Source organism: Trichosurus vulpecula, chromosome 9 (assembly GCF_011100635.1).
Source record: "Trichosurus vulpecula isolate mTriVul1 chromosome 9, mTriVul1.pri, whole genome shotgun sequence".
NCBI classification, from domain to species: domain Eukaryota; kingdom Metazoa; phylum Chordata; class Mammalia; order Diprotodontia; family Phalangeridae; genus Trichosurus; species Trichosurus vulpecula.
Genome location: NC_050581.1, coordinates 43,023,548 through 43,046,748, shown reverse-complemented (window position 1 = coordinate 43,046,748; position 23,201 = coordinate 43,023,548). Strand labels below are relative to the sequence as shown.

General features: G+C 42.0%; 1 protein-coding gene across 1 annotated transcript in view; it reads left to right on the top strand.

Annotated features, from left to right (window-relative positions):
• The window catches only part of BMERB1 (bMERB domain containing 1), a 135,794-nt gene that overhangs the window by 84,008 nt on the left and 28,585 nt on the right, over positions 1 to 23,201 (top strand). Inside the window, exon 2 of the mRNA XM_036738716.1 lies at positions 54 to 177. Within this exon, the coding sequence (XP_036594611.1) occupies positions 54 to 177 (124 nt within the window). The remainder of the gene's footprint in view (positions 1 to 53; positions 178 to 23,201) is intronic.

Sequence of the window (23,201 nt, the reverse complement as noted above, 5' to 3'; positions counted from 1 at the left end):
TATAACCTGGCATAACCTGACTCACGTGTCTCGTGTTTCTTCTGTCTGTGCAGATCAACTTGACATCATTTCCATGGCTGAGACAACCATGATGCCGGAGGAGATTGAGTTGGAGATGGCAAAAATTCAGCGTCTTCGGGAAGTCTTAGTCAGAAGGGAATCAGAACTCAGGTTTATGTAAGTACCAGAGAAAGCAGTGCAGGAGGCCCAGCCGATTGAAAATGGTAGGAATGATACAAAAAAGATGGAGGAGATACTGGTGATGAGGCAGGGCACATATTTATGGGATACTTAGTGGTCTGAATTTCTTTGAAAATGAAGAGGGCCTGATTGGACAGATTGTATGCTCAGCGGTACCTGGGAATGATAGATGGGCTTTCCAGGGAAATTACCATTTTTCATTTGGAACCTGGCAGGGCGAAATGTAAGCTGGCAAAGCCAGTCTGGGTCGTGCTCAGTACCGCTCTCTCCTTAGGATCACTTTATCCTAGAATAAGTTGAACAGCCTTGTAGGTTAAAAAAAAACCAAAACCAACCACTCCATTTTATTTTCATAGGAGGAGAAGAGATATGTCTTTAACTGTGCTCCAAAGGAATACCTTCATGCCTATAAGCAAGGGAGATTTGCATTATTTTTTTGGCCTTCTCTTGTAGGTTAGGAAAGGGAAAAGTAACTACAAATGAGTCCCTCTGGATTGAGTGGATGAGTCCTCTGTCTGTCTGTATATTTATCTGTCTACCTGTCTTTCTGTCTCTGTATTTTATTTTGGTCCCTGCCTGCCTACCTGTCTGTCTTTCTATCTGTCTGTCTCTTGGCTTGCCTGCCTTCTGGTCTGTCTTTTTGTGTGTCTGCCTGCATTTCTGTCTATTTATCTGATTTTCTCTCTGTCATTTTACCTATCTCTCTATCATCTATCTATCTATCTATTTATCTATCTATCATCTATCTACCTATCATCTCTCTCTCTCATCCATCTATTTATCTATCTCTCTATCATCCATCTATTTGTCTGTCTATCATCTGTCTATCATCTGCCTATCACCTATCATCTATCTATCTATCATCTATCTATCTATCATCTATCTATCTGTCTACCTGTCTATCATCTATCTCTCTCTCATCCATCTATTTATCTATCTGTCTATCTCTGTATTATCCGTCTATCTGTCTATCATCTGTCTGTCTATCATCTATTTATCTATCTATCTATCATCTATCTATCTATCTACCTGTCTATCATCTATCTCTCTCTCATCCATCTGTTTATCTATCTGTCTATCTCTCTATCATCCATCTGTCTATCATCTATCTATTTATCATCTATCTATCTATCTGTCTATCTAATCTATCTATCCATCTATCTATCTATCTATTATCTATCTATCTATTATCTATCTATCTATCTATCATCTATCTATCTATCTATCTATCTATCTATCTATCTATCTACCTAGCTCTACCTACCTATCTATCTATATCTGTTCAACCTCGTCCAAAGTCTTCCTCTGATGCCATATCTCGGCACTGAGTGACTGTGGATTCACGAAGCCTATGCCAGTGAAACAGAAACTCTGCCAGATTCTACCCAAGCTGAAGAGGTTTCAAGTCCAGGCCAAGGGATGACTCATGTGCCTGTTGCATGAGGACTCATCTATCTCATTCAATTAAACACAAGAAACATGTATTAAGAGCCTCTGATGTGACAGGCACTGTGCTAAATGTGGAGGGAGTCATCATCACCAGAGAAGGCTAACCCCCAAGGGATGATTTTGGTAGGGGAATGAGGAGGATGAAAACACTGCATGAAGATGATCTAGGAAGATTTGGAGAGATTGTAACCTGGGTCAGTGGAAGGAACACCCACGTAGGCAGAATTGCAGTGCTTTAAGGGTTGAAGTTTAGGGATTTCAAACTGAGAATTGAGACTTACCGTTTGTATTAACTAAGCCTTTGGAAGCAGAGGTAGCAGAGGATGGCAGTAATGGAAATGCTGACAGCTCCTGCCCAGTCAGCCCTGCTGTTAATAACCAAAATGAGATTTTTTTTTAGCAATCTACTGCTAAATAATCATATTAATAGCTTTCAGCCCATGGAGACCTTAGTGTGTGAGATGAATGCTTCATAGTTGAGGATGTTCTCTGGCTCCAAACATGGTCCTCTAAGAATTAACTCAGTGACGTGAGACATCTCACATGTCTTCTGCTCCCTACCTGTCCTTAGAATTATTCTCCCAGAGATCTCCTTCCCCAGCCTACTCTTTCTTCCTCTTTGCTAGCTTTGGTCTTCCTTCTCCTGTAGTTTCTCCATCATCTCTTAACAAAGATGATGAAAACATTTGGGAGGGAATCAAAACCATTCCTAGCCATTCCTCATAGAATAGCCTAGCTTCCTTCTAGAGCACAGCTCAGGTACTGTCTCCTATTTTATTTTATTTTTTTTACCATTCACTTGTTTATAGAAACTCCTAGTATTCCAGTGTTGAGACCAGCCAGAAGCTGGGGGAATATAGATATTGTCTTTGGCTTTCTCACTTAGATTTTAGTATAAACTGGATAAGTTGGGTCACCAGAAGCCAAAGTATCACTAACAAGGATTGTTTCTAGTGTTGTTATGTGTCTAACTTTGTTCAGTGCCTTATGAAATATGTGAAATGGACATTGAAAGGGTCCTGCCGGGCCAGGCCTTGGGTTTGGGGCCTCTCTGTATCATGTCCCCACTGGACAAGTTCTCTCAGGACACAGTTATGAGGCTCCTAACCAGGCAATACCACACCTGAGATCTTTGGTCTCCACAGACCAAGTTCTTACCTCAGCAGATGGCACGTACCTGTTTATAAATATATATTCCTGCAGCCAGTGTGCGTGGGTGCCCACCTAGTTACATATGTTTTCTTAAAACACAAATCTGACAACATCAACTACCTACTAAAAAATCCCTAATGATTCCCCATTGCTTCTAGGATAAAATAAATTCTCAGCCTGGCATTGAAAGCCTTCCCATAACCTGGTTCCCACCTGCCTCTCCCTCGCATACTAAACTGATCCAGTCACACTTGCCCCAGCACAGAACATTCTTTCTCCCTTATTCCTCACCCCCACCTCATGTTTGGAATGGATTCATACATCATCCCCCACCTCATAGAATCCCTCTAGCTTCCTTCAAGAGCACAGCTAAGGTACCTTCTCCTATTTTTTTTATCATTCATCTGTTTATTATAGAAACCCCTAGTATTCCAGTGTTGAGGCCAGCCAGAGGCTGGGGGAATCCACCCCAGGATTCATACTCTCCCTCCCAAAAAAAGAAAACTTATCCTTCCCTCCCCTGGGGAGAAGGGACAGGCACAACAGAGAGACAGGAAAAAGGGTCAGCACCATGTCTTTCCACAGTTTGGAGAGAAGGCAAAGAGTCTGGGAAACTCCTACATAGATTGTTCATCTTCAGTCTCCCTGGGGGAAAACAGCAGATGAGGGGCAAGTAGATCTTACACGCTCGTCGGTGCAATGCAACAGAACCATGTGAAATCTTTATCCCGGGTGGGAGGAAAGGAAGGATCCTGGACTCCTTTTGTCCTTCTCCTGTATCAAGCCTTTCCTGATCTCCATTTGGAGTGCATCTTCCCTCTTGAAATTCCTTTGCATTCCTTTGCATTTACTTCTTTGTATACAAACATCCTTTCATTTAGGTTGTAAGCTCTTGGAGGACAGGAATTATTTCGTGGTGGTTTTTGTATCCCCATTGCCCAGCGCTTAATGTTTGCTGAAATGAATCACGTGCATGAATGATTCCAGGTCTGATTCTGCCATGCTTAATAATAATCATGATAGCTAGTATTTATATAAGTGTGTTAAGGTTTGCAAAGCACTTTACAAATATTATCTCATTCAGTCCTCGAAGTAGCCCTGCTTGGTAGGTGCTATTTTTATCCCCTTTTAGAGATTAGGAAACTGAGGCAGACAGAAGTTACCCAGTATTTGGGGCTGGATTTGAACTCAGGTCTTCCTGATGGCAATTCATCCCCAAGAATACTTTCCTTATGAATAAGCAATCTGGATTTCCACTTGACAATTCAACCCAACAACCATTGATTAAGTAACTGCTATGTGTCAGGTCAATGGAGAAACAGCTTCCCAAAGATTCCCCTCTTACAGCTTGGCCATTTTGTAAACTTCACCTGGCTGCCTTCAGCAAGCTAATAAACCTCTTAGTAATCAGAATATTCCTCTATTGCAGAGAATAACGACTAGGAGTGCCCCAGAATTTGGAGCTTTCTTCTTCTTGCCTCTATGTGCGGTTCCTGTTGCCTAGTCCTCTCTCTCTCTCTCTCTCTCTAGTGCTACCACTACAGCGGAGAACTTTACTGATAAAGTCAATAACTTCAGACTCATTTCCTTGCCCTTAATTCCAAGGCTGAATCACATCATTAGCTTTTAATAACTCCATTTGCCAGCTTCTGGATGCCTGCCTTCGCTTCTCTGCGTCACATGGACACTACACATCCTGCTGTTTATCTTGGTTTCAGATAATTAAATATCTGCATCCATGAAAGGATGAGGGGAGAATTTGTTTTATCTTCATTTTACACCCGTTTGCCAAATTTTAATAAAAGAGGATATAGGACAATGTCTCCTAGCTTGCTTTGGGCAGTAGCAGGTTTTAATCAGCAACAGCCAGAGCTCTTGCAGGGAAAGCATGGGGATGAAAAGGGAATCATCAGAAACTGGGGAGATCACTGTGGAGGAAGTGAGTTCGGATATATTACTTTTCCCTGGATAGCAGCAAAAACACTTCTGGATCATTAGCTAATGTTCACAGACCCCCAAGTTTGGCCAAAAGGTGAGGAAGAAAAGGCTTGCGATTCTTCTGTCAGGATCCAGGGCTGTGGGTGGTGCTAGAGATGTGGACCTGGAGGACTGAGATGAGCCATAGAACAAGCATGGCCCAGTTGATTGTGCACTGATTTTGGCATCTGGAATGGGATAGGAAACGTCATTGTTCAGTTGTTTCAGTTGTGTCTGATTCTTTGTGACCCCATCTGGGGTTTCCTTGGCAGGGGTACTGGAATGGTTTGCCATTTCCTACTCCTAGTCATTTTATAGATGAGGAAACTGAGGCAAACAGGGTTAAGTGACTTCCCCAGGGTCACACAGCTAATAAGCGAGGCTGGATTTGAATTCGGGTCTTTCTGACTCCTGGCCTGGTGTTCTATCCACCGAGCCACCTAGCTTCCAGATAGGGACTAACCCTATGATTTTATTGGCATAAGGAGAACCCAGATGAAGAAACTCCCTCTACCAATACTGGTTGCCCAGTATCAGATATCAGTACACTGAGAGGTTAAATGACTTGCCCAGGGTCACGAAGCCAGCGTGCGTGAGAGGCAGGACGTGAATGTCTTTATAGGCCTCTGGGCCTCAGCCAGTCTCTCGTCCTGGCCAAGCATCAGTGTCCTCGTCTATAAAATGGGCATGACAACAGGGTCCACCTCACGGGGCTGTGGGGAGGCTCAAATGGGATAACCCTAAAGTGCTTGGCAAACTTAAAAGTGCTATATAACCGCTAAAATTATTAATTATTATTATCACCCCCTGCATCACCCTGCCCCTCCACACCGGGAGTACCTGGATTCACATCCTTCCTCTTACTCTTAAAAGCTGTGTGACCATGGGCACACATGAGTGAGACCAAGGGAAGAAGTGAGGATGGCTCCAAAGCCACGAACCTGGGGAGTCGGGGGAATGGCGGTGCCCTCAGAAGGAATGAGGAAGTTTGGAAGAACGATATTGTCCCTAACTGGGAAAAGGTATTAATTTCCACTTTGGATATGTTGAGTTTGAAATGCCTCTGGAAGAAGCATTGTTGCTAGGCATGGAGGACCTGGGTTCAAATCCTGTCTCTGATGCTTATGACCTGTTTGACCTTGGACAAGTCATATCACCTCCCAGAGCCTCAGTTTCTCCATCTGTAAAATAGAGGGGTTAGACTACATGACCTCCAAAGTCCCTGGTTATCTATGATTTTATGAATATCCAGTTGGAGATATCCAGCAGGGAGTTGGTAATGTGGGACTGAAAGACTCAGGAGAGAAGTAAGGGCTGGATATATGGCTTTGGGGGCTCTCTGCATAGAGATGATCACTCGATTAGCTTGGGATAGAGCCTTAGAGAACATACCCATGCTTAATGGGCAGGAATGAATGGTGATCTACCAAGGGAGACTGAGAAGGAATAATCAGACAGATAGGAGGAGAACCTTCCCTTCCAAAGTACTTTGTATCTAACTGCTTTGTATGCATTCATATTTATTTAGTTATATTTGTGCTGACCACACGCATATACTTTATATTTATCCTGAATATATTTTATATTTTTATTTACATTTATTCAGAATATATGTACATGTACTTTATATTTATGCTGAACATATTATATATATGCATATGTTGTTGTTCATTCATTTCAGTTGTGTCTGACTCTTTGTGACCCAATTTGGGGTTTTCTTGGGAAAGATAGTGGAGCGGTTTGCCATTTCCTTCTCCAGGTTATTTTACATATGAGGAAACTGAGGCAAACAAGGTTATGTGACTTGTCCAGGGTCACGCAGCTAGTATCTGAGGCAAGATTTGAACTCAGGAAGAGAAGTCTTTCTGACTCCAGGCCCAGCTCTCTATCCACCAAGCCACCTAACTACCCCTATATATGCATATACATACACACAAATACTTGTTGTCTTCCCCTTTGAGATGTAGGGATTATTTCATTCTTTGTACTTGTATCTCCAGAGCCCAGCACATAGTTGGCACTTAAAGCTTATTGACAGAAGCGTCATGAAAATCCAGAGAGTTTCTAGAAGAAAAGGACCGTCAACGATGTCAAAAGCCAAGTGGGATGAGGACTGAGAAAAGGTCATCGACGTCAGTAGTGAAGATATCATTGCTTAGCTGGGAGAGAGTAATTTATGCCAGGTAGTGGGTCTGGAGAACAGATTATGAAGACATTAGAAGTGGGAGATGACTGACATTTTGAAGGACAGCGGCTCAAGAGCCCAAAGTGTGAGCATGTCAGCAAGGAATCATGGAATCTCTGGCATAGAATTGGACCTTAATGGAGAGACAGACGAGGGTAGTGGAAACAGTCCTAAATCTGAAGATAGGAAACTCAAACCAGACATTAGTTAGTTGTATGACCTTGGACAACTCCCTTAACCCCAGAGAGATCAGTTTCCTCATCTATAAAGTGGAAATAATAATAATTATATTACCTTCTTCAAGGTTGGCATGAGGAAAGCACTTCACAAATCTTAAATGGTATAGAAGCACGAGCTGTTGTTAAGCCGCTCCTCTATCCTTACATGAATGACGTCCTGATCGTGTGTGGGATTAGGGCTTAAATCAACCAGAATCTCACAGTAGACTGTGTGCATTGAATTCAGTGCCATTTTTCAAAAGTCTTAAATGGATTCGTCAGCGAGTATGGGAAGCTGAAGATCAGAAATAAAAACAAAATAATCAGCAAGCATTTATTAAGTACCTTATTGCATGCCAGGCACTGTGCTAAGGGTTGGAGATGCAAAGAAAGTCAAATCAGTAAGCATTTATTAGGTGCCTACTGTGTGCAAGGCACTGTGCTAAACACTGGGGATACATAAAGCAAAAACCAGTCCCTTCTCCCAAGTAGCTCACAGTCTAATGAGACACAGTCCTTCCTTCCAGGAGCTTACATTCTAATGTAATGTACCTATACAAATAGGGATCAAGTAGATGAAATATAACCTTAGAGGAGAAACCTCTAGGAACTAGGGTTACTGCAAGGACCTCCTGCAGAACCGTGGCCTTTGAGCTGACCCTTGAAGGAAGCCAGGGGTTCTAAAGAGACAGCAGGGGTTGGTGGGGGTGGGGGGTGGCGGTGGGGGTGGGGGTGGGAAAGCCTTCCAAGCATGGGAGGCAGCTAATTCAAAGGCAAAGAGGGGGAATGAAGAGTCATATGCGAGGAACAGCAATTAGGCAGGTAAGGCTGGACCATAGAATAAAGAAGGGAAGTAAGAGTAAGACAACTGAAAAGGTAGAAAGGGAAAAGATTATAAGGAGCTTTAAATGTCACCCAAAGGACTACACATAAAAAATGAAAACATTAAAAGCTAAGGGAAGGCGGGGTCCTGCCTTCCCAGCCATCTCTCTGGGAGGATGCCTAGAAATCTCCCTTCTCTCCCTGTACCTTGGCCAGCTGGAGTGATGCTTATGGGAGCATGCTGGGATGGGTTGACACGCCAGTGTGATCCCTGACTAAAAAACTCAGCCCCCTCCGCCTCCAGGGAACCTTTACATTTTCACATGTTCTTAATTTGCGCTTTTCTTTTTCCCTCTTAACAAGTTGAAGTCTGGAGAAAAAGCTTCAAGTCAAGGGCAAATTGAAACGTGTACATTTATGTAACTTGACACATCTTGGCCACGTTCTGCAAGTTTCATTGTCACCCTGGTCTCACTCTGGGTTTTAAATAGAACCCCCTAAGCGCAGTTTCCGTAAGCACAGGTCACTGTCTTCCAGTTGTGGTACACATAAGGTAGGAAAAGAGCTAGTGCTTAATTGAAGAGGCTTTAAAAGCAGTTTGTCATAGCATCTGATTTACAAGGATCTGAGGAAGGAGGGAGAGAATAAAGGTGAGAGAAGAGATGATGAGCTAAGAAAGGACCCAAGTTAGATTTCTGAAAGGAACAAGCACGATGCTGAATTTCTGAAGGCTCTGTGTAGGGGGTGTGTGTGGATAGGATGGTTTAGGTTGGAAGTGGGGCTGAGGAGAGAGGGATTTTATAGCCAAAGACAGCACCTAGCAGGCTTCTGACACTCAAAATGTCCTGCTGCCCTCAGAACTGGTATGGGAATTGTCAGTCAACAAGCATTTATTAAGCCCCTTCTGTGTACCAGGCATTTGTGCTAAGCCCTGGGAATATACAAAAGGGCAAAAAAACAGCCCCTGCCCTAAAAGACCTCACATGGTAATGGGAGAGACAGCAGTAAATTACTAGGGAGTAACAGGAACTAATATTTATATAGCACTACACACAAGACGTATAAGAAGCAGGTGGATAGTAACCCTAGAGAGGAAGGCATTAATGGCTGCAGATAAACAAGGTTGAGTCTAGAAAGTTAATGTTTGAAGCAGTAGCTAGCACATGTAGGATAGGTATTTCTTTCCTCTACCACAAAAGAAATGCTGAAACATGAAAGACTCATAAATGAGTTTGACAAATACTTAAAATATGAAACAATAACACGTCATTCCTATTCTATGCTCCTGGCAGACTTGTAGCATTGAGAAACAGATTTCAATTTATCTTTAGACTTCTCTATCTGAGTGGCAGTCCATACAGGGCCTATATCTTCCGGTTTTCCAGGTGTGCATGATTCATGAGCAGAGGTCATCTCCTTTGAGAAGGGTGGAGCTACAGGAAGCATCTCCTTCTGGGCAACCAGCACCTAGACCTCTCAATGACCACCAAGGCTGGGAACACCCATTTTAAGATTGCTTTTAGGCCACCTGTGCTCAAGGAAAGAAAGATGAAGCAAGAAAGGCAGGTGGGGATTTAAGATCCAGTCTCAGGTTCACCTAGACAAGAACCGTCACGTGCCATGTGCTAGGGATGGGGAGGGTTATTGTCTCCTCCCCCCACTCTCCTCCCTCCACTGTTGCTTGCCGTAAGTCCAGTGGAGAGTTCAGAGAATCCAGACAACTTCAGAAGAGGAATTCAAAAGAAGGAGAATCTTCTGAGAGATTGACTGCTCCTTATCAGTCACCAACTTAGGGCCATTCACGCATGCACTTGAAATGAGGGTACTCTGGGTTTGAGGAATCTGAAAAAAAAGTCTTGATCAGGTTTTCCTACCCATTTAAATTCCTTCAACTGGCAGCAAATATCTCTCCAAATGAGTGAGTATGTGGTAACCCAAGCATCCTCACTAGGGAGGGGAAAAGGAAATTCATGCGCAAGATTTTTGTTTCCAAAGGAGAGTTATTATATATATTTTGTCTTTTTTAATAAGAAAATATATATTATATATTTATAGCTGATTTGAGATGGCCATGGGATATTGTGATCTTCATCCAAATTGGGGTGATGTGATAGCTCCATATGTAACTTCCCAGCTTTCCTTTTTTAATATAGGAAAACTACTATCTCTGATATGATTAGAGATGGTTTCTCCTTTTGGGAAGGTTTCAAAATGTTATCTAGTGGAGCAAAGTATTATCTACTCCCTTGGCTTTCAGATCTACAGTTTGAGATCTCTGAGTACACTAATTAGTGAAGGGGAATGAGAGTGTGATAATGGAATGTTCCTTGATTTATTCAAGATTAACTAATGAGGGGGGTTGTGGAAGATCTTCCCTATGATGCCAGGTGCTATGGGGATACCTGGGCCCAGATGAAATTATTATGTATTTAAGAAGGGGAAACTTTCCTGGCTTATTTTAGGGAGAATTAAAAAAAGAAAAGAATAATTAACATTTATCAAAAATGTGCAGATTGTCTGGTAAGTGCCAGGAGAACGATCTTGAGTTGTTCTTTCAAGTGAAGGACCAAGGCTTCATAGAAATGTTCATGTTTTTTACCCCACTGGGATCCCATACAGCCAGGTCCCTATTAGTGCAAATAATTAATCCCCTTGAAGCAGTTGCATTATTTGAATTTGAACTGCATATTTTCATTAGGCTGGAACCAATTACCATATTTTACATAATTATAACTTCAAATAGTTTGAATTCAAAAACATGGGACCTACTTCAGGGGATTCGTTATTTGCTCTAATCAGGGCCTAGCTGTATATGAAATGCTAACTCAGATTCAAATTGACATTCCACAAATAATCCTAAAAGGGGGTAAAGACTTATTATTATATTTATAAATGTACATCTACCTATCTACCTGTATTTAAGATAGAGATCCTAAAAGAGGCATAAAGACTTTATTACTACAGCTATTTGTGTGTGTATGTGTGTGTGTGTGTGTGTGTGTGTGTGTGTGTGTAATATGAGAGACACAGGCACAGAGAGAAAAAGAGAGAGTGTGTGCCTATAGCAAGGAATTAAAATTCATTTGCGTTCTTGAGAGTCAGAAACTTCCAGTTATAAAAGTTCTAAGAAGAAAAAGCATACCTTCATACACACAATAAAAAAGGGTACTAGAAATTACAGAGACCATATATTATGAAAAGCATTGCAGAATGCAGTAGATTGGGCACTGGATTAGAATCAGAAAAATGTGGGCTTGGGTCTAATTCCCACTTCTGCTGTGTGACCTTGGGAAAGTCACTTAACCTCTCTGTGCCTCAGTTTCCTCATCTGTAAAATGAGGGGTTTGGACTCAATGTCCTCTAAGGCACCTTACAGCTCTAAATCTATGATCCTAAGTTAAAGTTTTATTGGATCTGCTACTAACCATTTTTGCCTTACTAACCATCTTTGACACTGCCTTCAATGATGAGGGAGCATGGGGAACTATGAATATGTGGTCACACATATGCTTATCAAGGAGCCAGAAAATGGGCCCATCACCACCCATGGTCCCTAGGATGGCCCCCATCATCCTAGAGCATCAACAAACATATACACATTCAGCTGGTCCCTGTTAAACAAAGCATGTGCAAATAATACACATAGTACAGGTAGGAGAGCAAGAGTGTCTTTGAGTTGGGGAGACAGTGAAAGGGCTCAGGTCAAGTTGGCATTTAAGCTGAGCCATGAAACATGAAAATGCTCTAGGGCAAGCATTTTTAACCTAGGGTCCTTGAGTGTATTTTTGTAATATCTTGGTAACTATATTCCAGTATAATTGGTTTTCTTTATATTCCTAAGCATTTTATTTTATGCATTTCAAAACATGATTTTGAGAAGGGATTCACAGGCTTCACCAGACTGCCAAAAAAAGGTGAAGAATTTCTGCTCCTAGGATATTTTCAGAAAAACCTGGAAAGACTTATGTGAACTGATGCAGAGTGAAGTAAGCAGAACCAGGAAAACATTGTACACAGTAACAGCAATATTGTATGATGAACAGGTGTGAATAAGTTAGCTATTCTCAGCAATACAATGATCCAAGACAATCCCAAAGGGCATGTGATGAAAAATGTTATCTGCCTCAAGAGAGAAAACTGATGGAGTCTGAATGCAGATAGAAGGATATTATTTTTCATGTGTGTGTGTGTGTGTGTGTGTGTGTGTGTGTGTGTGTGTGTTGGTCTGTGTTTTCTTTCACAACATGACTAATATTGGAAATATGTTTTGCATGATTGCACATGTATAACTTATATCAAATTGCTTACCATCTCAGGGATTGGGGAGGGAAGGGAAGGAGAGAATTTGGAACTCAAAATTTAAAAAAAAAGAATGTCAAAAATTGTTCTTACATGTAATTGGAAAATAATACTATTCAAAATTTTAAAAAAGAAAAAAAAAGAATTTCTGCTCCAGGGATTCCAAGATGTAGGGAGTGAGGCAAGCAACCTATTTAAGGTTAAATCTTCAGGAGAGAACCTACTTCAGTGATAAACCTAAGGCTTGTCACCTCTGGGGCTATGGGAGTGAGGAGCACCAAGATCAAAGCTAAGACAAAATGAAAACACTGGCTACAGGGAATTTCCTGTTGCTTCCTTATTTTGTAGACTTATCAAACCTTGAAATCTTCCAAAGAAGCTTATGTCTGGAGGCGGGGGGGGGGGGGGGGGGGGGGGGGGGGGGGCAGGACTATGGCTCATAAAGAACATTTTTCCCTTTTCTCTGCCTGGCTGTAGATGTGGCTGCTTTGGTCAGCAGGGACAGTTAAAGGCTCATCTCTATCTAGTTAATGGTTTATATTTTGTGGCAGGATCTCCCTTGCTGGTGTTTAGTCCATAACCAGCTAATGCTTGGCCGATTTCTGTTTTTGTATTTATCCTTCAAATGAGAACCTTAAAAAACCCGAGGCTAGCTTCTCATGATATTTCTATGAGAGAAAGTCCAGAGAGAAATGTGGGAGGAGGAAGGAAAGTAGAATCAATTTGACAAACATTGCTAGGATTTTTCTTTGCAAGTTCTGGGCCTTTTGGGATAGTCTTCTAGACATTGACTCAAGATAATATACTGATTTTGATCTTTCAAAAGATTTAATTTGTCTGGGGAGAGATCTTATAGGATCATAGATTTAGAGCCAGAATGGTCCTTAGAGGCCAATAGTCCAACCCCTTTGTTTTACGGAAGATGAACTGAGCCCCCAGAGAGCTCCATCAAGTGACTTGTCCAATGTCTCACAATAGTTTATTTATTACAGGAAATATTTTTGCAAAGCACTTTACATATGTACTTATTTAATCCTTGTAACAAACCCTATGAGGTAGGCTTTTAGTATCCCCCATTTTACAGATGAGGAAACTGAGGCACAGAGTGGTCACAGAGGTAATAAGTACCTGAGGCAGGATGTGAATTCGGGTCTTCTTGAATCCAAATTTTGCACTGGCATCTAATTCATCTAACTTGAGATACCTAAGAACCAAGGAAGAACCGAAGCATAAGAAGAGAGGGTGAGAGCAAAGGATACAGCCAGATCCTGGTTGCCAGAGGGAGGTTGCTGGGTGATGGGTACTATGATTTTTTCAGTCATTTGTCAGTCACATCCAACTCTTTGTACCTCATTTGGGATTTTCTTGGCAGAGATACTAGAATGGTTTGCCATTTCCTTCTCCAGCTCATCTTACAGATGAGGAAACTGAGGCAAACAGGGTTAAGTGACTTGCCCAGGGTCACACAGCTAGGTACTTATCTGAGGTTGGATTTGAACTCAGGTCTTCCTGACTCCACATCTCAGCACTAGTTGCCACAGCAGAAAGAAGAAGACTGAGGGGTCTGCCAGAGCATCCCCTTGGAATTCAATAAACTAAGGATACACTCAAATCTCATTGGTCCTCCTTCCAGATGAGGTTGCCTAGCTCCCATCCTTCACACCAGTCCTGCTTGGCCTGGCAGGTGAGGACCACGGATTTTATAGTGAGGGGCAGGAACTCTAGCAGGCACCTAAGATTAGTTTCCTACATTGATATTATAAAGCAAGACAGTATACCTACTTCGTCTTAATCTTTGTATCCCAAGCAATTTACTAAGACTACTGCAGAGGAGAGAGTCATCTTTACTGACAGAAGGAATTTCTTCTTCTAGAGTTCCCTATCCCAGTAAAATCACAGATGCCATCCAAAAGGTTCTTGCACACATGGAATTCTGGATCAGAGTTCAGTGCATTAGTCAGCAAGTCTTTATTGAGGGCTTAATATGTATCAAACACCGAGCTAACTGCTAAGGATAAAAAGAAAGATGAAAAATGGTCTCTGACTTTAAGGAGTACGCATTCTAATGGAGTGAGATAATATGTAAATAACTAGGTGGCTGTAAGATCTGTATAGAGTAGCTGGCTGGCAAGTGATTTGAAAGGGGGAAGCATTAGCAGCTAGAGGGAATAGAGAAAGTCCTCCCAAAGACCATAGGCTTTGAGATGAGTTTTGAAGGAAGCCTGGGAAACTAAAAGGCGAATTCGAGGGCCAGAGCATTCCAGGAAGGCAGGATAGCCATTGGAAGGGCATAGAGATAGAGATGGCATGTCTTGCGGAAAGAACAGTGAGTAGACCAGTTTCCCTGCATTGTTAAGTACAAAGAGGAGAGTAAGATGTAAGAAGACTGGAAAGGTAGGGAGCGGCCAAGACATAAAGAGTTTCTTAATGCCAAACGGAGGACTCCATAGTTTATCCTAGTGGCAACAAGGGAGTCACTGGAAGTTCATTAAGCAAGGGAGTGAAATTATCAGACCCGGGCTTTAGAAAAATCCCATTGGCAACCAAATGAAGGATAAAGATGGAGGAGAAGAGGAAGATGAGGTAGAGAGACCTCTTCGAAAGCTATTGCGATAATCCGGGTGAGATGTGAGGAGGAACTGAACGAAATTTGTGGCTGGTGGATAAGAGAGAAGGGAACAGAGAGGGGAAATGTTGGGAAGGTAGAAACCACAAGATTTGGCAACAGATTGTATATGTGGGGCTGCATGAGGCTGTGAGCCTGGCTCGTTCATAGGAGGAGGGTGGTGCCCTTGACAGCAATAAAGAAGTTTGGAAGTAGGAGAATTTTGTGGGGAAAATAATGAGTTTTGCTTTGGGTAGGTTGTGTTTAAGATGTCTCTAAGACACCCAATTCGAGATGTCCAAAGGACAATTAATTTAGTAGTCGAAGATTCGGCTTATTTTTCCTGCTCTTCCATCGTAGCTTTGTGATCATAGATAAGTCATAATTTTCTTTGCACCCTGGTATATCCAAAATGTAGATAATAAGAATACTCCTGGAAAGATAAAGTTTTCTGAGACCCCTTAATGAAAATTGCTGGAGTCCTGTGGGGAAGCAGGGAAGGGGAGATAATAGAATTTGACCCAAATGCCCCATAGGCTTCTTAAACTCGACATGACCAAAACAGAGCTTATTCTTTCTCCCCAAAACTCTCTTTCATCCTCCAGATTTCCTTATTACTGTTGAGGGTACCACCATCCTTCCAGTCACCTAGGCTAATAACATCACTGTCACACTCTGCTCCTCAGACTCACTCCACATATCCATTCCTAATTATATATAATTATTATTTTTTAAGTGACAGTAAAAAATTCCTGGCAATATTGATTATAAATAGATGGTTTTGCCTAACGACAGGCAGTGAAACATCCCAAGTCACTAAAACATTTAGTGAGTCAGCACAGTCCTTCATCCTTAAAGGACTGGTAATTACCAAACTGTCAGGTCAACTCTCCATAGACTCATTCGGCATCTTAAGCCAGTTAGAACTAACTCTTCTCCCTTCTCGTCTTGGGAACAATTGCAGTTGGTTTGGCTGGGTTGGGAGGGAGCTCTAACTATACACTGGCAATAAACAGCCTTGAGTTCATTAAACAAGTGCTCTCGCCTTCTCCTATGCGTTTCCATTCTGTCTGTGTCTCCTTTTGTTCATGCATCTTTTTTAACTATCTTGGGGAGGGAAAGGTCAGAGTTCCTTCTGGCTCACAGCACTGATGTATTTAGCCAGAACTGCAGTAAATGAGAGAGACCCAAGAATCCTAGCAGCGTTAATCAACCAAATCTTTCATAGAGTCTCAGAGTTAGAGCTAGAAGGAGCCTCGGAGATCATGTCATCCAATCCCTTAAAACTGTGATTCTTAGCAACCTATCCCACCTTCTTCTCAGCGAAGGGGTTCAGCAACCCTTGGGGTTGCTTCCCCAAGCAATGGGGAAGTAGCAGCGAGTTGCCCAGGGCTGGAAGCCAGTAAGTAATATTAATAATAAAATCATTTATATAGTGTTTTAAGGTTTGCAAAGCACTTTACACACTGATCCTCCCAAAAAACCTTGTGAGTGAGGCGGATATTATTTTTATCCCCATTTCACAGGAGAAGAAACCGAGACTGAAGAGATTAAGTAACTTAGCAGAGGCCCTGGCACATAGAGAGTACTTAATAAATGCTTGCAGATTGATTGAGTTACCCAGGGTCACACAGCTAGTGAATGATTAAGATAGGGCTTGAACTGGTCGGGTCCTGCACTCTATATGCTGCTCCATCTAGTTGCCTCAAGGATGGACACTCTAATGGTGACCAAGAAACTGAAACTACTATTCTAATAATTGAATCCTATCAATACCATTTTTGAGGGGGTGAGGGGTCTGGACCTGTGAGCGTCTCAATGTACATAACTCTGGGTATGGAACTACCCATCATCCGTGTAGACTGGTGTTGTTGAGTCGTTTCAGTCGTGTCCAACTCTTCATGACTTTTGGGGTTTTCTTGGCAAAGATACTGGGACGGTTTGCCATTTCCTTCCCCAGCTCATTTTACAGATGAGGAACTGAGGCAGACAGGGTTAAATGACTTGCCTAGGGTCATACAGATAGCAAGGGAGGCCAGACTTTACCCCATGAAGATGAGTCTTCCCGATTCCAAGCCCAGGACTCTATCCACTGTGCCACTTAGTTGCCCAAGGTAGGCTGGTGATTCAACTGCAATTTAAAATTGCCTGGGTCCCCAAGAAGTTAAATGAATACTCCTGGGGGTTGTCACAGAGCTAGTATGTGTCTGAGTCAGTTTCTAAATCCAAGTCTTGCTAATTTCAAAACCAACTACGCCATTCTGCTGATATTTCCACAATGAACAAAATCAGGAATACCATGGCATAGTGGATGTTGTGCTGGCCTCAGAGTTAAGAAGACGTGGGCTCAAGTGCTACATCTGATTCTCATTAGCTAGTTTCCCCTAAGCAGGTTGCTTAACCTCTCGATGCTTCAGGCAACTCTAAATTAGTAGAGAGATCTTGATGCCAATTGCAATCACAGGGTCAAACCAAAAAAATAAAATAAAATAAAATGAGATGGCAAAAGGAATGTGTGGCTAATTGGAAGGATGGTGCCTGAGTTCTCCTTAGAAGGAGAATACAGTTGACGGAGTTGGTTTCATTGTCCACCCAAAGGCAACAAGAGAAAGTTGTTTCGTGGGCTACTTGGTCATCTCCTCTCTCAGTGCTCATGAAGGTGAATATAAGCTAAGAAATAAAAAAGGAACAAGTTACTTCCTCATCTTAATTACAAAACTGAGGCACAGAGAGCAGGTGATATGAATGGTGATTACAGATAGAATGCTGGACACGGATGGAGGCAGGAAGATGAGTTGAAATCTTGCCTCAGACACTCCACTGTGACTCGTAGGCAAATCACATCACATCTTTATGCCCCAGTTTTCTCATTTGCAGAATGAGGGGTTTGGATTCCATGGCCTTCAAAGGCTGCCCTCTAGCTCTAAATCTATCATCCAATGAGCCTCTAAATACAACCTACGAGCCAAGAAAAGCCTCATTTAAGGCTGAGGCCGGTAGTATAAATAATGCCTTTTCTCTCACCATATGTGAAATGGCATTGTTACGCTTGGATTGAGTCATGAAGATAAGCCAGGCTCCCCATCTTCAGTAAGTTTTGATAAGATTAACTCAGCATGTGAAACAGGGCAGCATCTGCAGGCAGGGTGATAGCTTAATTCTTTCTCCAGCCTGAAGCCCCTCTGGCCTTCCCAGATCGAAAGCTGTCTGCTCCTCTGATGGCAAGCTGGGGTGATCAGCCAGCCAAGGCCCTGGTGAGCAGCTTCCAGAGCCATTAGCGGTTTCCTCATTGTTCATGGAGCTGAGCTCCCAGTTAACAAAGAAACCAGCCTGCTGTTCCCTTTTTCCCTTCTGGAACCATGACATAAACCAGCCAGTGATGAGTAAACACAAAGTTTTGGTGAGTTTTTTTTTTTCCATTTTACCTGATTTATCAAATGCCTGGATTATTGAAATAGCCTCCTATTGGTCTCCCAGCTTGGTGTCCATTCCTTCTCTATATGCATTCATCTTCCACACAGCCACCAAAATTATCTTTTTAAGGCACAGGTTTGTCTGGGGCCATCCCCCGTAATGAAGAGGTGGCATTCAATGGCTTCCTACAGCCTCTGGGATGAAGTGCAAACGTCTAGCATTTAAAGCTCTCTACAATCTGGCTCCAATTTACCTTTTCAGATTTATTTCATATCAGTCCCTTCCTTTATCCAGTCAAACTGGACTATTAGATTTGACCTTCCATTTCTCACTTTTGTGTATTTACAATAGTTGGTAAAACTCAGCAAGACACCCATTTAGTTTTGTTGAGAGGGTATTTAGATATAATGGCCCTCTCACACTGGCTGCTCCTCCACCAGGGGCTTTGGCTGGGAGTTGGCAACAGGAAGTGAAGGGAGATGTAGCTGTGGCATTTACTCTACTCAGGGATAGAGAAAGTGAAGGCCAGGACTGGCAACAGACAATGTGGCTCCTTGCTGGAGTTGGATGCCCAGTCCACTCACTCTGGGCTATGAATCTTAATCATTTCATGGGTATTTCTTTGTTCTCACAAGGGAGAATGGCAGGGTGGAACTGAACAAGGGGGATTTCCATGGTGGAAGATACAAAAGGCATGGAAAAAAATTCAGGCCTTCCTTATTACTACCCAGAAAAAGCAACTGAAAAAAACATTAATAATTCTTGACCTTCTTTCCCACATATAGAAAATGTTAATGAGAATAATTGACCTGTGCATGGGAACATACATAACGAAGGTTTTAGAAAGGAATAGGCAGGCCTTCAAAAGTCATATTTCACAGTAGACCATCTTTAGCATCTTTAGACAATTGACCGAAGGATTAGACAAATACAGGATTGCATTATGCTTATTGTGTGGTCACTTGTGATCACTTTAAAAAAAACACTCAATTTGGTAGAGCAAAAGGAGTCTTAATGGCTCACCTCCACCAAGGTGTCTCCCCTGTAATATCAAAATAATGCAAGATTCCCATGCATGTATCAAATAATGTAAGATATAACAACATGATTTTAGAAAAACATTAGACGCAGAAAATAATGAACAAAACGAGCAGAACCAAGAGAACATTGTATACAGTAACAATATTGTTTTAAGAATGACTTTAAGTGAATAAGTTATTTTGACTATTATAAATATTCAAATTAACTATAAAGGACATATTAAGAAAGATGCTATCTGCATTCAGAGATTGTGGCTGTGGTTTGTCATTCATTCTAAAAGAGAACTTCATGACATTAGAGAGATGATGACATGACTTGCAATTGACTTTGACTTGAGTGAGGGAGGGCTATGCAAAGTCACCAGCCTCACTTTCTCCTTCAGAGACATTTGGGTCCAATGGCCAGATATTGATCAGGATGACTAGAGATGGCCCAGGATGAGTAGGAGACCTTGCTCCTTTTAAGCGAAGGTCTTTTCAGGTTCTCACTTTGAGTGAGGCAGAGCCCATTCAGTGAATAGGCCTGTTTAAGAAGTGAGTCAAGGGATGGGGCCTTTAATTAGAAAAAAAAAATCAAACTGGGAGGGGGAGACCCTCAGGATTGCCTGCCAAACCCTTTTATCATTTATATCAGGCAAAGCGACAGGTAGGGAGACATATTCTCACCAAAAAGGTTCATGGCATTCTCTGGATTTTGCCGTCACACTTTATCTGCCTTCTCCCTTCTCTTTGCTCCCTTCTCCCATTGGTGAGTTCCTCCCAGAACCTCCATTATTAGGAAGGGCCCAGACCAACCATCCTTCATTCTTTGGATTTCACCACCATGCCCTCTGTGGTTGTCTTCCTTCTCTCCTTGTCCCCTACTGCTTTTCAGCTCCCTTTTGCATATCATCTTCCCTATTAGAACATAAGCTTCTTGAGGACAAGGACTTTCTTTTTTTTTGCTTGTATTTATGTCCTCAATGCTAATCACAGTACCAGGTATTTTATAAGTGCTTAATAAATGCTTGTTGACTGAATCATTGATGACTGTCATGGAGGAGATCCAGCAGAGAGTCCAAGTTGAAGGAAAATTTCCTATAGATAATGAAGTCTTCAGGATACTCCTCTTTTGAAGATGACATTGCGCTGATTGCATCAAGCAATCAGAAAAATATTGTAGAACCTCTTGGATGAGATCCATAGACTCTCAAAAGAGTTTAGCCTAACCATCCACAAAGGAAAAACAAAATGGATGAAGATTCTTGATTGCCAGGCTTTAAGTGTCCAACCAAGATATTTATACATGAAAAACCAAATGAATAGAGATCTTCTAGTGTTCAGACTGTGATATGCAGTTAAGATAATATTTGTAAAAGCACTTAGCACAGTGCCTGGCACATAGTAGGTGCCATATGGATCCCCAATCGGATGGACAGCCTAAAGGTCTGATGCTACAAGGACAGATGCTACAAATAGACATTAAGTTGGGCCCAGAATTGAACATGGGCAGTAGAGTAGATTGGACTGAATTAGGGAACTTCTAAAGTTATTTTAAAGACTAAATTTGTTTCCGAAACAAAGGTTCATCTTTGTAATGCCAGCATCCTTATACCCCACAAGAAGCAGTATTATGAATAAAGAGCTGGTCTCAAACTCAGGAAAACAGTTCAAGTCCTTTCTCTGTCATAGACTAGTTGTGTGATGGGGCAAATCACTTCACCTGTCCATGCTTTAAATAACTCCCTAAGACAGAAAAGGTCCTGAGTTACATTAGTAGAGAGTGTTTATTTCTATGGAAGTTCCTTATGCCCCTGAAATCACAGATCCAATCCCTATCTCAGCCCTATTCTTCAGCAGCTAGGTGGGCGCCAGAGTGCATAGAGCACTGGGCCTCGAGTCAAGAGACTCATCTTCATGAGTTCAAATCTGGCCTCAGACACTTACTAGCTGTGTGACCCTGGGCAAGTCACTTAACTCTGTTTGCCTCAGTTTCTGAAATGAGCTGGAAAAGGAAATAGCAAACCACTCCAGTATCTTTGTGAAGAAAACCACGAAGAGTTAGACTTTACTGAAAATGAATGTACTGATTCTTCTGGTATTGTTGTATGGCTTTGATAAATACATCCCTACAGTTTCTTCCATCATTCCCCTCTGCCACCACCACCCATTCAGGATACCTTCCCTCCCCTCCTTTTCAGTTCTGTTTTGTCTTCCCCCATTAGTATATAAGCTTCTTGAGGGTAGGGATTGTCTTTTGCCTTTCTTTGTGTCCCAGCACTCAGCACAATGCTAGGCACATAGCAGGCACTTAATAAATGTTTGATTGACTGACTGAAGAATTGAAAGTGAGTATCAGTCATAGGGCCGTGGAAAACGCCATAGGGCACAGGAGCACACGAACAAGGTGTTTTCAAACAAGGAATTATGAAAAAGTAGAATAAAGGTTGTCATTGAAGAAACTTAGAGGCAAAAAAAAAAAGACAGGCTGATCACATGGTAAGAATGAGGGATAACGGAGGGATGGCTAGCTTACATGTGCCACTGGTACCCACCCAATGTCAATATAAAGCAAGCAGGGCCCCCAGGACATTAGGTGAAGCCCCTGTGACTTATGGGATGACTTAAACAAGACTGCACAGCAAGGACAAGTATAGATAGATTACAATCTGCATCCCTGGAGGGAGGACCCACTTTGATGATCACACAGCCCCATTAGTGTGTTTGGATTTTTTTGCCTAAGCCCAGGATCCACTCCCTCTTCATTTCAGGATCTCAGAGTACAGAATACTGTATCTGTTTTTCTTCAGCTGAGTTCCAGCTCACCTCTTCCATGAAGCCTTCTCTCTCTCTCTCTCTCTCTCTCTCTCTCTCTCTCTCTCTCGCTCTCTCGCTCTCTCTCTCTTCTCTCTGTCTCTCTGTTTCTCTGTCTGTCTGTGTGCGTGTCTCTCTTTCTCTCTATCTGTGTGTGTCTCTGTCTCTCTCTCTCTGAGTGTCTTTGTCTGTGGCTGTCTGTCTGTCTCTGTCTTTGTCTCTTTTTCTCTCTCCTTTAATTACCTTGTATTTGCTTATCTGTGTATATTTTATATTTCCTACCCCTCACCACCACCACCCCACCACCACCCCAACACCACTCCTGCCAGTATAAGCAATTTAAGAACGAGACCTGTCTCATTTTCCGTTTTTCTGTCTCCACTGTTTTCACAATGCTTTGCCCCAAAAGTTTTAAACCTTAAGGCTTTGGGGACACTGTATAGCAGGCATTTAATAAATGTCTGATAAGTTGAATTCATTGTAAGTTGAATTGAAAAGCCTCCTCACATCTCTTCATGGTTCAGCAATCTGGTGTCTGGTGGGACTTGTGGGTGACCAGTGGTCATGGGTGGATAGTGCTGGACTTGGAATCAGTCAGAATTTGTTTCATGCACTTACCATCTGAGTGACCTTGGGCAAGTAAATTAACTTCTGTCTGCCTCAATTTCCTCATCTGCAAAGCAGGGATCATAATAATACAGGGTTGTTGTGAGGATAAAATGAGAAAAATATTTGTAAAGGACTTTGCAAACCTTAAAGAGCTAAATAATTAATAAAAAGAAATAGTAAAATGAATACTAAATATTATGTAAGTAACAAATAATGAATAAATTGAATGTAATCAATAATAAAACTTGTTTAGTATTTTTGTTTTTATAGTTATTATCATTAACGACAACAGTAATCATAACTACAGCACGCTGCCTCTGAAAAACAAATTAGGTTTCCTCCTTGGCGCATCAGTGGGACTAGGCTGAGGGTGTGGGTGATATGACCGAACCCAGATCTCCAGACTGGGTGGGATGCAAGGTAGAGAAAAAGTCTGT